General features: G+C 46.9%; 1 protein-coding gene across 8 annotated transcripts in view; it reads right to left on the bottom strand.

The window, feature by feature from the left end:
* The window catches only part of LOC133346460 (integrator complex subunit 14-like), a 102,551-nt gene that overhangs the window by 3,855 nt on the left and 84,236 nt on the right, over positions 1 to 14,460 (bottom strand). For 4 of the 8 annotated variants that reach the window (XM_061558035.1, XM_061558036.1, XM_061558038.1 and 1 more), the window contains 2 exons: positions 12,736 to 12,854; positions 1,985 to 2,050 (listed from right to left, as the gene is read on the bottom strand). In XM_061558035.1, coding sequence (XP_061414019.1) covers positions 1,985 to 2,050; positions 12,736 to 12,854 — 185 coding nt within the window. Of the gene's footprint in view, positions 1 to 529; positions 1,024 to 1,967; positions 2,051 to 12,735; positions 12,855 to 14,460 lie in introns of those variants that run through there. The other 4 variants (XM_061558041.1, XM_061558042.1, XM_061558040.1 and 1 more) reach the window with 4 other exon arrangements.

The raw sequence follows: 14,460 nt of genomic DNA, 5'->3' as shown, positions 1-14,460 counted from the left end.
AAATCCGAGAAGGGGTTATGAGGCAGCGCGGTTCTGACTAATTGAGTACCAAGGTCCAGGAAAGAAAAGACGACGCATCTGGGAAAGAGATTTAAACAACCCAGGAGGCAAAGGTCAAGAGGCTAAGGGTTATGAGGTTGTGGGGCCAAGGTGAGGATGTGAAGGGTCAAGAACGATATTGGAAGGACCCGGCAGAATAATCAGGGGTTGCAGATGAGCCTCAAACCTGCGGTCGAAAGCCCAAGCAGGGAGCCACAGCGTACAAACTAAACTATGTTTTATTTTACCAGGTAAGGCCACTACTGAGCTATATAGCTCTTTTTCAGAAGCCACCTGGCCACAAATGATAGCTCAACGAAGTGGCTTATCATGTGGAAATGTACAGCAGCAAATTACTCTAAATGTAACTTTCTCAATGTGGAGGGAAAAACCGGAGGAACCACAGAAAAAATCCACGTGACCACGGAGCCAACATTCAAACTCCAAATATACAATAGGCATTATATACATGCTCCAAGCGCGTGTGCTGTTTCATTCAGACACTGTCGCCTCGACAGACCTGGTTTTCACCTGAGGACGGCTACTTGCATTGTGGCCGAAACGTCGTGAGAATAATTTTATTATGTTTAATTTTTATGATTTTATTACTTCCCTTCTACGTGACTTTACCGAAAGAACCAAGAAGATGAATCCCTGCAGTCACGAAAGCTTTAAATCGAAATACAATAGGCATTGTTAAGGTCGGGATCGAACCCACGACCTCCTGTATACCAGGCGAGGTAGCTAACTTCTCGCCACCGCGGTGACAGCAGCGAGGAGCAGGCATTGAGAGGGGCGCAGGCTCTATGTGGCAGGGACGCGAGGTCGATGTGGCCAGAAGGGAGTCCTCTGATTTGAAAAAACTGGGTAGCCCTGGGGGTATGGAGTTGTCAAGGTTGTTGGGGAGGGAGGTCATGAGGCCCACGTGAGAAGTTGAGATATCTTCTTACTGGCAGCCAGAAGCTCCGGTGGGAAATCAGGAGGCTGGGGAGGATAAATAGGGCAACTCATGCCATTTTACCTCGTGTTTATGAAGAGCCTCCATTTATGTTTGCTAAGTGAAGCAATGAAGCAACACTTTGGTTACGGACCACTCGGGCACAATCGTCACAATCAGATCTCAACAGGGGACACGGTGCGTTATGGGCGCCACGAGCTCATTTAAAAACACCTTGGTTGTCTCGGGTTTGCGAGCGCATGACTTACTTTGACAAGTATCTCAAAAACTGAACATGCCACGTGCAAATATGTATTGGATGTAACCTGTAAAGAATTTATGTTGATGCTGTAAGTGTACAACATGTTCTGAATGTCGATTTGGCCTTAGGGACCTCTGTGCAGAGTCTAAGAGTAGGCTTCAGGAGGTGTTCAAGCCCAGAGGAATTAAACTCCAAAACATTCTAAAAAATGGACAAAACAAGCAAATTTCACTTTTTAAGAAAATACTTAAATTGACTCCCTTCTGTCATTTAATCCCTCCTGAGAAGGCCTCCACGCCCTCCTTTGGCCAACACGTCTTTGGCACGTGCAAATAAACAGGATTAAACCTTACAGTTGTATCAAGTTCGACGAAAGAGTTAAGTTGAATATTTTAACCTTATGGCGGGCCCCCAGGGTCAAAATCGTCATTAATGAATTTACTTTTGGCAACTCCGTCCCACCGCGCAGTGACCCACCTGGCGCGGATCATTCTGTTGTCATGTCGTTGCCAAAATTGCTGTAGTCATCAACAAAACTTTGAAACTTGGATTAGCGCATCGTGTAGGACTCGTCGAGAGGAATAAATTGCCGTGTCGTTCGCCTTCAATAGACATAAAATGACGTCGCAACGCAGTTTATGCGAGAACCGGGGGATTATGGGACCCCGGGGTTCCAGCCATAAGGTTAATTTGTGTTTGAAAGGAAAGAATGTTCAGTGCTGTCCTGACCGATAAGATGAGCTGACCTTGTAAAATGTCTGCGTCTTCTCAGGCAACTTTCTTGCATTTCTCAAGATCTTCTGAATGTCAGCCTGGTCAAGAGAGGGGTGAAGGCAAACACACGATGGAAGTTATGGGGGGTGGAAGTACAAAAGTTATTTACGAACATTGCATTATGATGATGGAGTTCTTTAGTTACAAATCGATAGACAGTAAATAATCGCTGGTGCTTTAAGAGCTATTAATGAGGAAATTTAGACACATTTGCAAATCAATTTTATTAAGCGTTATTATCTGGAAAAAATGCATATGAGCAAGAAAAAAATACTTGGGAAAAGTTTCATATAAAAAAAGATGAGTTTTAAAATTATATTTTTAAGGACATTTTCATAAATGTTTCGTAGTTTCGGATCACTTACACGGTGTAACAATTTAACATGCCTTCGCAACGACATCTGATGCCACGTGACACCATTCTTTGCAGAAAAAGCCTGGAAGTAGTGTGGTAGGTGATATAATTTCCTATACCGTCACACTTTCAGATTAATCCAAAACAAATCGTTTTTCCAGATCATTCCAAATTTCGTATATTAGCTGGATTTTTTAAATATTTTTTCAGATGAATCAGAAAATCGTGAATATATCCCTACAAAATGACCAGACAGAGGCTATAGAACTATCTGCGTCACATCCCCCTGTAGACGTTGTTTCAGTAAATTAGTGGATGCCATGGATTTCTATCGGTGTAACGATCGATGCATGTATGTTGAACTTCTTTCGCACCGTATGGAGCCAACCGCGCTAATCTGAGGTGCAGAATGCTCATAAATTTGCCAATTAATATCGATTCTTTCAGCTCCCGATAAACGCATCGATAAACATCACGTGTACAGAAATCAAATGCTGTTTTTCCATTTGTGTCGTAAAGAGTTCAACATGATCCCTGCAGCCACCAGAGGCCGCTACACACATCGCAAAATGGAAAAAAAAAGAATCGATTCTGGAACATAATTATGATTTTGAATTGTAGCAATGCCACGTAGTGATTCATCGTAAGATAAATATTCATCAAAGTTGAAGCGACATTCAACTCCCTCTACCTCGCAAGCCACGCATAGCCCAGAGGTCGGGGAATCCTCATTCACCACCCCCCCCCCCACAACCCACCACCAGCAATCTACAAATTGCCTTTCTGCAGTGCATGCAATTTGTGCGATTGATTGTAAGGAGTCGATGGCAGATGAATAAAATAGTGCAATGTTTGAACTGTCTTGATTGGAAATCAGACAGGAATATACATTTAGATTGTAAATGCGTGGGTTTAGTCAATGTCCGTGTGTGTGCGGGAATCAGTGGTGCAGTGGTTAACGCCAGAGGTGGGACAAAGTCATTGTTATGCAAGTCCAAGTCGAGTCTGAAGTCATCAAATTCATGACTCGAGTCTGACTCGAGCCCACACCTCAGAGGTGGGACAAAGTCATTGTTATGCAAGTCCAAGTCGAGTCTGAAGTCATCAAATTCATGACTCGAGTCTGACTCGAGTCCAAGTCACATGACTCGAGTCCACACCTCAGAGGTGGGACAAAGTCATTGTTATGCAAGTCCAAGTCGAGTCTGAAGTCATCAAATTCATGACTCGAGTCTGACTCGAGTCCAAGTCACATGACTCGAGTCCACACCTCAGAGGTGGGACAAAGTCATTGTTATGCAAGTCCAAGTCGAGTCTGAAGTCATCAAATTCATGACTCGAGTCTGACTCGAGTCCAAGTCACATGACTCGAGTCCACACCTCAGAGGTGGGACAAAGTCATTGTTATGCAAGTCCAAGTCGAGTCTGAAGTCATCAAATTCATGACTCGAGTCTGACTCGAGTCCAAGTCACATGACTCGAGTCCACACCTCAGAGGTGGGACAAAGTCATTGTTATGCAAGTCCAAGTCGAGTCTGAAGTCATCAAATTCATGACTCGAGTCTGACTCGAGTCCAAGTCACATGACTCGAGTCCACACCTCAGAGGTGGGACAAAGTCATTGTTATGCAAGTCCAAGTCGAGTCTGAAGTCATCAAATTCATGACTCGAGTCTGACTCGAGTCCAAGTCACATGACTCGAGTCCACACCTCAGAGGTGGGACAAAGTCATTGTTATGCAAGTCCAAGTCGAGTCTGAAGTCATCAAATTCATGACTCGAGTCTGACTCGAGTCCAAGTCACATGACTCGAGTCCACACCTCTGGTTAAGGCACTGGGCTACACACCCGGATGACCCAAGTTCATCAATTTCTGGCCACGAACGATACCTGTGGTAAGTAATATCTAAGCGGGTCAACCTCAGACCTCTCCTAGGCTGACTCAGCATTAAATGAAGACTTGGCGTGGTGTGAAACCATCAATAACACTGGTCAACAAAAAAAAAAATTCTGGCCTGGACTTTTGCAGCTGTTTTAGACTAATTGCAGGGTGCTGATTCCAAACCTGATCTCAGATTTGCTCTTCATATCCCATTTTCATTGATTTTACCCGAAATTAACTCTGCCACTTATGATTGCAAGTTGTTGCGAGTCAGTGACTGCTTTAGTGTTAAAATATGGTGCTGTATTTTTTAAAATAGTGTGTTTATAATATAATTTTATGTAGATATCCACATTTATTTAATCTTTTTCTTCTGCAGTTTTTATTGAAAATGCAATATTTGATATCTCAAAAACCTGATGTGATAGACAAAAACTGATGCCAGATTTTGAATCAGCACTCCAAAATTACCTTAAAACCGTTGGAATACCTTATGCCAGAAAAAGTGTGTTGACCAGTGTTATTTCAAGACAAAGGCATGGCCAACCCACCCTTGTGTGCGTCATGTAGGCCTTCATAGATGCTGGCGAACAGCACTTGTCCCAGAAGACTGAGACGAGACAGGGGGAGCTTTGTCCTTGCGTGCACTTGAACGTGGCTTGTGCATGTCTACGTGCATGGCAATCCCACAATCTTAGCGGCCTCTACAGTACAGGCAGTCCCCGCGTTGACGACACAATGAGATCCTGGAAAACCCCCTCGTAAATCGAACCCTATTTTCCCATAGAGAGTGGAAACCGTACAAACATCATTATTTAACAGGGTTTAATTGGTAAAAAGCCACAAAGACACTTGAGGAACACAAAAGCTCCACGCCAAGTCATATCGGAAACCAGAACAACTCTGTTCAATTGTGTTTGGAACCATGTCGGAAGATGCCTCGTAAATAAAATAAAGTTTCTGCCTCGTAAACCGATCCATGGTGGCATTATATAAACATCATAAACGTGGATCGTCACAAATGGAACCGTCGTAAACTGGAGGCCGTCTGTATTCGAGTCCTGGTCATATATGCAAGTGATACCTCCAATTATCGCGGTTGGCTACGTACGAAAGAAGTTCAACATTCGTACACGCGAACCCGTCTTTTGTAAAACGTGCACCGCAACCTCGTGTCGTGTGCCAACACAACACCAGCGCTAGTGCCTGCCGTACCTCTCCCTGAGTGTGTCATGCCGGGCCTGTCAGAAGGTCACTCACAGCACCTGCCCTCACACAATGAAGAGTCAAAATGAGGAGTCAGTGTGTGCGTGTGTGTGTGTGCAATATGAATGTCAGGTGGCCGAAAGTGTTTGTAAACGAGATTGTTTTTGTTGTAAAGATGTACCAACCTAACTTTACACTGACATAGGGCTATATCAAGTAAAAATAAATCCATGCTCAGATTAATTATTATGATCATCTCCATTGCCAATCCTGAGCAAGTTATGGACATACTCTACCATCATTGGAACCTCATTTGGCAGTAAAAAATATGATAATTGGTTTTTTACCCTTCTATCTGGCAACAAAACTGACACCTTTTTTTTACAAGGAGTCATGTTTGCATAGACCACAATACCTGCAGCCATAATGCTGTAAATGGTGTAAATGCTTACCCCGAGCTCTCATACTCTGATGGTGCATTGTCTTTGAGTTGTGCGCCTTTTGGCGTCATCTGGTCCAACACCACGTGAGGCTAGGCTCTAAGGAAAGCTGTCTCGGGTGTGGACCAATCAACTTCAAGGACAGTGCATATATTATCAGAGTTATGTTTTTTGCTTGCATTATGGCTGCAGGTATTGTGGTCTATGCAAACATGACTCCTTGTTTAAAAAAAAGGTGGCAGTTTTGTTGCCAGATAGAAGGGTAAAAAACCAATTATCATACTCTACCATATTCATATCATCAGCCACGGTCAATATCCACTGTTGGATGAAGGCCTCTGCCAGACCGCCGCGATCTTCTCACGGTTCCGTGATGTAATACACCGCCAAGTGCCTGCACGCGAGCTGCCTTCTCAGCTCCATCTCCTCGGTGAACGTCCTCTCGGACGCGTTCCACTCCTCGGCTGTCGCTCCGTCATTATTCTCGACCATTCAAACTCCGGCGGTGGGGAGCATAAGACAACGACTGTTTACTTCTCGCAAAGCGGGTTTCCCTTTGTTGACCCCAAGCGATGGATGGGCTGCAGTCGCCCTGCAATGGACCCCTGAGCAGAATTTGAACTTGAAACCTTCACATAGCGAGTTGAACTCTCCTAACACAAGAGTCGTGAAGCTTTGAAATTTAAGCCGACTACTGTAATGGGCTAGAGTCTCTACACACTTTTAACATCTTGTATTTAAGGGTATTAGACTACCTGCCAATCATGCTCCTTTACATAAAACATAATCTGCATTCTAACCACAATGACGTCTCCTACAAATCACAGCCGTGCATTACAACACATGCGTGTATATATATATTGACGGTGCTTCATTTCAGCTGAAACAGTCTGCAACGCTCTTCCGGGAATTATTATTTTGGCACGCCGCCATCCCGTCTCACCCTATTTTGTCCTAATACTTTTTCAATATATATAACCTGTTTATAGGATTATAGTAATATAGGATAGACTAATATTGGAATATTATGGATAGGCGTATCTTGTAGTCTAGTGGTAGTGCCTTACGCCGATAATGCCGACCTACTCCAAGCCAAGCCTAGCAGCGTTCTGGAAAATGACTTAAGAGACAAGGGCCTAGTGCAGGGGTCGGCAACCAAAACAAGAAGAACAAGAGCGAATGTTTTTCTAATTCGGTAAGAAAAAAAACTCAAAATTTCAAGGGCCGCCACGCGTGTCAAAAACGTCACGGAGCGGTCCTTAAAGAGACGCACGCGGCTCCGGAATCGCAGGTCGCCGACGCCTGGTGAGATACGTGATCTCTGTTTCACGTGCGGTGTGGGACGAGCGATGGGGGGTGGGGGTGCAAACTCAGGTGGAACGACCTGCGGAGGGAGCGCTCATCCCCCAACCCGCACACGGCCAGGTTGGGGGGCAGCACACAGCTTCAACACGACCTGCAAAATGACTAATCTCGCCGCGCGCGACAAACAGCGGCGCTCATTTACAGCGCTCGCATTAAACGTTCTCATCTGATAGCGCAGGAAGCTCATTAGTTCACTAAATGCTTCCTTAAGCGCAGCTCACGCGCCCCTGACGGGCCCACAGACGTTTCATTGGAGCGGAACAACTGGAGACCGCTTCAAAAAGTGTGACAGCTCGATGGCAACTAAAACAAAAGAGAGAGAGAGAAGAGCGCTCCTCTTCAAAGCAGGAACAGAGCGACACGTTCCCCATCTCGCAGCGGGCGCGGACACTCCGGCGCTTCGCTCCGCCCGTTTGGCGTCTGCTTGCTCGAGGGACGCCGTTTAGCACCAACGGCGGTCAGATGGTTTTGTCACGTCTCCAGCAAAATAAACAAATAAATATTAGCCGAAAAACCGCAAGCGCCCCACTCCAAAAGGGGCTCTCTATGAAAACGGGCGAAACAAAAGCTATGAAAATTTACGGAGAAAAAAAACCCTCGAAAGCAATTGAGCAACATTATTCCGTCGCAATGTGGCTCGGTGCAGAGAAATAAAGTGAGCATTTTGGGGAGTCACGTGACCAGGCAACAGCTTCTGTTCGGCAAAGTCCTCCCCGTGGAACCAGTCGGCGCCACGGGGAATATCTGCTCAAAATTATTGACGGGATCGACGAGGTGACCAAACCCGTGCCAGCTACCTCGTGGTGGCGAGATGTTAACTACCTCGCCTGGTCGTGAGTTCGATCCAGAACCTCACGCCTGCATATTTTGGGTTTGCATGTTCTCCCCGTGGTCACGTGGATTTTTCTCTGGGTCCTCCGGTTTTTGCCTCCACATTTATGTATGTTGAACTGTATATATGTTGAACTTCTTTCGCACCGTACGTAGCCAACCATGCTCATCGGAGGTGTGGAGGAAGGACAACAAACATGCACTGAAGAGTATTTGGCTCTTACACATTTCTACGTGATAAGCCACTTTGTTCAGCTATCAGCCAGGTCACTTCTGAAAAAGAGCTCTATCGCTCAATGGGCCTAACCTTATGAGATCTCTTTTACCAGTGGCAAAATATAGTAGTAGGTTTTTACCCTTTTAAACTGGTACAAACTGGGCCTTACCTGTTAAACTAATTTATATATATATAGTTTTATCTCTGCGATCATCCACTCGGGCAGCCTGCAGCTGTGCGTGGCACCCAATGGCAGTGGCAGACTAAGGCAGCCGGTGGCCTAAGATATGGACATGTTGCAACAATCAACACTCTTCAGAGGAAGGCGTGACCTCAACGCGAGAATGTTTCATTAAAGGGCAGCCCAATTGATCGTGGGGATGCTAAAGCGAGCGTGGGCTCTGCTGCCGACATCTTAAATATAGATTTCTCACGCGCCACGAAAAATGTCTCATATCAAGCTCTTCCAATTAAGCCAATTACTGTAAATACTGCAACGTTTCCAATTTCCTACGAAATGTTTTTTTTCTCTTTCTCACAGAGCGCATTAAAACGTGAACGAATACAGAATATTATTTAGATGAGGATAGAAAGATGTGGTGGGTGAAATAAATTAAAATACTAATCGTAACGTTAATAAAATCCGGATCTGAAACCTGTTAGACTTTTTGAAGGCTCGCGGAGGGCTTCCATCAAAATCTGCAGTAAACCTTCGTTCCAATGGGAGGTCGCCCCTTCTCTGCTGCTGCAATTCCTGCTGCCCCGTGATGTGGAATTCCCTTCTTCTGGAAGTCCACACTGATAATCGCAATTCTCTGCTCGAGTTCAGGCTAAGAATTTCGTCTTCCACCTATGACTGTCTCTCTCTCTCTCAAGCTCCTCACCATAGACGTTTTTTAAATACATGTTTTCTCCTACAACATCAGAGTGCAGCGCCACATTAAATACGCACTACAATGACAATAGTTTAAAGCGATTTGAAGCATGTTTTTTTTTGGGAGGGGGGGCAGAGCTTTGTGAAGTTATATTTGAGGGGGGGGGGGAAGAGCTCTGTGACGTCATATTTGAGGGGGGGGGTCTGACTTTTTGTGACGCCGTGTGACGAAGGGGGGTGGGGAGTCAAAAATCGTCCAAAATCGCGTGACGTCATTTATGGACGGCCCCTAACCCAAATACCTCTATTATCTCTCTCTGGCCTGTAGGAATTACATCTCTTTTTCTCCGCTCTAAAAAACATATAACCTCGAAAAAATCATCTCTGTGCTTCGTGCTCTGTAGATGCGCCATGCCTTCTCCCCCATTTGTCCAGCGCCTCGAGATGTGCTGGGCACCGAGACGCGTCATGCAGTGAAATCGAAGCTGCGTCTGTAAACGTCGCGGTGAAATAATATCTGCGTCTGCAACTCGGGCGCAATTCCGGCCGACCGAACCGTGCCATTGCGAGGGGGGACGAGACGACACGAGGTGTGTTGAAATGCGCTCGGCGTAACGCCGTTACCGCGGCAGCGCTGACGATATCAAACATTCACCTCCAGGGAGCGGTGACGGTGGCGGTGTGAGGTGAGGGGACGCCCGACTGTCTGCGGCTCAAACGAGGACGGCAAGCATCGGCCGAGACAACTCCAGCGTCGTGCAAATCACGCGGCTCGTTTGCGAAATCACAAACGTGCAAAGGCTGCTCGTCTCCGATACGGGGACATTTCATCGCGTGATTTGGCGATCGGGGGGGCAGTGACATCAAACGCTTCGAGCTTGGTGCCAGAGACATACGTAGGAGCACTGCACGCACCGCCGGGTGCGCCTGTGCGCATGTATTTTAAATGTGACGCGCAATTGCAACTGGAAAAGCATCTCAAGCGTAAGACCTAGTGGCTATTGGTGTTTATTTTCCCTATTTTGCCAATCCTGCGATGACTGATTAGCGGGTTGAAATGTGACTTCCTTCTTATGCATCCGCCGCTGGATGAGAGCCTCCCCATGCCATGCGGATTGTTGGCGAGTGTTACTCGGTCAGTAGCTAATTTAATGTGCGGAGCATAGAAGTACAGTACAATGGATTGTGCTGCACTGCCCCTCTGCTGCCGATCACGCAGTCCCAAAAGCCCCATGACGACGCGGTAACCCATCCAAGCACTCGCCAGGCAAAGTCCTGCTTGGCTTCCTACGGTGCGTTCCAGGTTTCAGATTTTAAGTTTATTTTATTTGACCGGGTGAGAATTCAAGAGAAGAGTGACCTGGAACGTAATCTGCGATTAGGGGGGCAATGATTGCAACGTATAATTCCAATTGAGTAATTTGAAAGGTAATTCTAGATTTGAAGTTTTCGTGACTGCAAGGATCCATACTCTTTGGTTTTTTCGGTAAAGTCACGTGGGTGGAAATAATAATAAAATAAATAAAAAAATAAACCAAATTAATCAAAAAATTTTGCTTTCATTTTTTATTTAAATTAAATGTATTTGTTTTCATTTTTTATTTATTTTCTATTTTTTACCTACGTGACTTTACCGAAAAAAACAAAGAGTTTGAAAGGTAATATTCGATTATTGGAAATGTGGACCCTGACATCAGCACCCAATGGCCTACGCTTGTGAATGAAGTGAGGGAATACGACACGGACACAAGCGCAGTATTACGATGGTTCTTACACCGGCAGTAATGACGAGGGCGGCCGCTGGATGCCAGCCGTGAGCATCTGCGACAAGCGGCGAACGCCGCGTCACCGCCCGAGTGGAAGTGATATCACGATGGCACTTGAACCAGTCTAGGTGCACTTTCAGCCCAAATGTGTTTGGGACAGACCCAGGTGTGACTAACCGTCTGGGGTACAGAGCAGATGTCAGCACGTGCACTCCCCACTGCGACAGCTTGCTGCACTAGAACCGCATGGCACTCTGCTCACTTATGTGAGCACGGCTCTCGACAACGCTGGACACAGACAAAGCTCCCCTGTATAGGCGATAACAGACTGTTGAGACAAGTGCTGTTAGCGAGCACCTATCAAGGCCGGCACAGGACACGAAGGGGTGGTGTGGCCGACCACCACGCCCGGCTAACCTTTATCTCTTCAATGCTGATATTTGTATTCATAATCTTTGGTTCCTTCGGTAAAATAAAGTGAATTAAAAATATCACGACGTTTCGATCGCAACACAATCGGCCGTCATCAGGAAAAGGGGGTTAGCCTCATTTAAGACTGAGTTCACCAGGGAGAAACCCAGAACCAGTTCTAATATTCACCACTATTATCTGTCGTGTATGGGAATTGAACTCAGATCACCGAGTCCGTAGCGCAGTGTGCTAACCGCTGCGCCACCGCTCCCCACTGTGAGGGAAAGGCACATCACACACACACACAGACGTCTTGTGCACGTTTCTCATGCAATGGGACAGAAGCCGTTCTCTGCCAGACACTATTAACAAACACCTTCATTACGCCACCAAAGGGCAGACGGTGGTTGGGCAGAAGGATTGTAGCTAAAGACCAGCCCCGCATTTGGTCACTCTGCCTCGCTGTTAAATGGAGAGTCATTCACGCGCACCCCCATTACTGTCATGCACGTACGCACACAGACGAACGCACGCAGAAAGGCGAGATCCCGGTTTAGCCTGCGAGAGATGCTCAAGGACACTCACGTTCGCAGAGCACATCGTTGAGTGCGGCACTGCAGGGAATTGTGTAATCTAATAATGCTGTTAATTTATTACAGGAATTAGTCTCCAGACTCATTTTAGTAATGGTCCTACACCGCTGTGTGTTTGGTCAGTTCCTTCACTTAGATCTGCATATGGGAGAGGTTAACGCTTAAGCCAATGGGCACCCCTGCCTTAATAACCCAAGGTGTGCGAGACAAGAAAAAACATCAAACGAAACGGCTCGTGTTGAGTGGACGCCCACTCAGACAGCAGGCCCCCAGGGCTTGCGGCATGGGTTCGAAGCTTCGTTCATGAAAAAAAACAAAGACCTTAAGGCCACGCTCATGAGCGCCACCATAGCACGCCCTGGTCACGATCCTGCGGGGTGAAAAGTACGCATCGTTCCGCACGTGTTTGGCGATGCGCGGCTCGAGCTTGGATGTGCCGGGCGCTACCGGCGCGCATCTAGTGACGCGCGGCGCTGGGTGGGAGCCGGCCACGTTTCAGTCACCGCAGAGATTGTAAAAAGCACCAGGGGATTTGAAAACAGTCACGGCTGCGATCGTTCATGGGGCTGCTCGGACGGCGGCTTTGGAGGTGATTCGGCAGCTCTCTATTTATAGAAGGAAATTCAAACTCGCGCGCCGCCATGGATCGATGTCGGCTCGACGGTGACCCGTTTGCTCCTTGCGTTGCGCTTTTTCCGCAAACTGCACTGGAGCCGGCACGGTCCGCAAGCGCGCAAGCGCCGGGAGCCGCCGGGAGCCGCGCTCGTGAACGCGGAGCCGGAACCTGCAGGCCGCTGGGCTTGATCCACACCGGCAGGTTCTGCGCGTAGCTCCGCTTGCATTGCGGCGGCAGAGGGAAGGGGCTTCTCGAGTCGTCCGCACCGTACGGGTTCTCCTTGTAATCTGCATTCCGCGCCAACAACAGACAACATCCATGTCTCCTCTATTCGCAACCCGTTCTAAAATCTCCACCGTTTTAAGCCTCAAGCATTTCAGACTCATTTTCCCCCAACTTTCCGATGTAAACTAAACTTTTTTGTTATTTTACCAGGTAAGGCCCACTGAGCTATGTAGCTTGTTTTCAATGATAGCTCAACGAAGTGGCTTATCACGTGGAAATGTATGTGGAAATGATATATCAATTACAAATGTATGTTTCTGGAGGAATCCAGAAACATAAATCCACGCAACCACCGAGAGAACATGCAAATTCCAAATATACAGGAGGCGTCAAGGTCGGGATTGAACCCGCGACCTCCCAGGCGATGTTGAGCTAGTGCCCCCGTACATTACACAGCTGAATTTGCAGCAGCAGCAGCAGAAACTTGACCTCTTACAGCAGAAGCTTTAGAAACTGGCGCCAGAATGGCAGCCAATGGCGGGTGAACGTGCTCGACAGGATACCAACCCTGGAGACGGAGTGGTGGCGAGATCGGTTTACATGCCCGAGCGCGATGTACCGTGGCAACGTGGGGCGGCGGTGGCGTAGGAAGGCATCTTCGAGCAGTGCACAGAACATAGCTGATGATGATGATGGCAACGGTTTCTGTATCTTGTACAATTTTTGTACAAAACCCCTCAAGCAATGATTCCTGAATCGGGATTTAACATTCGATGACAATATTATATGTTTACACTAATCTGGCTTTCCGCAGTGACTCCAAACAAGTAAAAGGGCAAAGGTGAAGGGCTGCAATTATGAGCAGCCAACACTACTGGCGGAAGGGCCTACACTCGGGGGGAGCTTTTGCGAACCCCTCCAGAGGGTTTTTGGCCTACCCTTCCATGCTGGCCAGCCGTCTTGCAAGAGCTGGGACAACCCACAGTCTGTATCCCACCACAACGCGACCGGGCGATCGACTCCGCGTGACGTGAACATGTATGCTGCCGTGTAGATTAGAGGCGGTGGGAATTTAGGAAACCCAAGTCCGTCGCTTCGACTGCCGCGCCAGGAGAACCGAACGAAACCAGTGAACTCCGGAGTGCAAGTGCCGTGCGCCGAACGGGCATTCCGGGCACGTGCTTATGATTTCTATACTCTTTAGCAATACGATGTTACTATAAAGAGTGGGAGAGTACTGTAATATATTGAGATGCTATTACGCAAACAAAGAATTCAGCTTAAGAGGGATGTATTAAAGTTAGGCTGAATATCACATTGGCTATTATGCGCTTCAAAGCTGTGCAAACGCATGCCTTCATTACCACCGCCATATTTTAGAGATTAGAGAAGCTAATATAACCAAGCACCCAAAACTCTATCAGCTACAAAACTGGAAAACTATAAAAGGGAATTATGAACTCGTCGTACAGCCCTGTATCTCGCGTGTTAAGTATATAAAACCGAGGGTGACAATTCATACCTAGCAAACATAAAACTCCAAAGAAGCTATTGTTGCGATGTTTTGCTGTGTATTTTTCCCTTAACTCGTTAGCGTATAATCTACTCTCCTGTAACGCAGAACACATGCGTGCGAATTGTTTATCCGCAGCGCATGAGAGCGACTTC

The sequence above is a fragment of the Lethenteron reissneri genome, chromosome 24 (genome assembly GCF_015708825.2).
Source record: "Lethenteron reissneri isolate LAM-NWPU_2019-01 chromosome 24, ASM1570882v1, whole genome shotgun sequence".
Taxonomy (NCBI): domain Eukaryota; kingdom Metazoa; phylum Chordata; class Hyperoartia; order Petromyzontiformes; family Petromyzontidae; genus Lethenteron; species Lethenteron reissneri.
The sequence above is the reverse complement of the archived record's forward strand: the minus strand, read 5'-3'. Positions and strand labels throughout refer to the sequence as shown.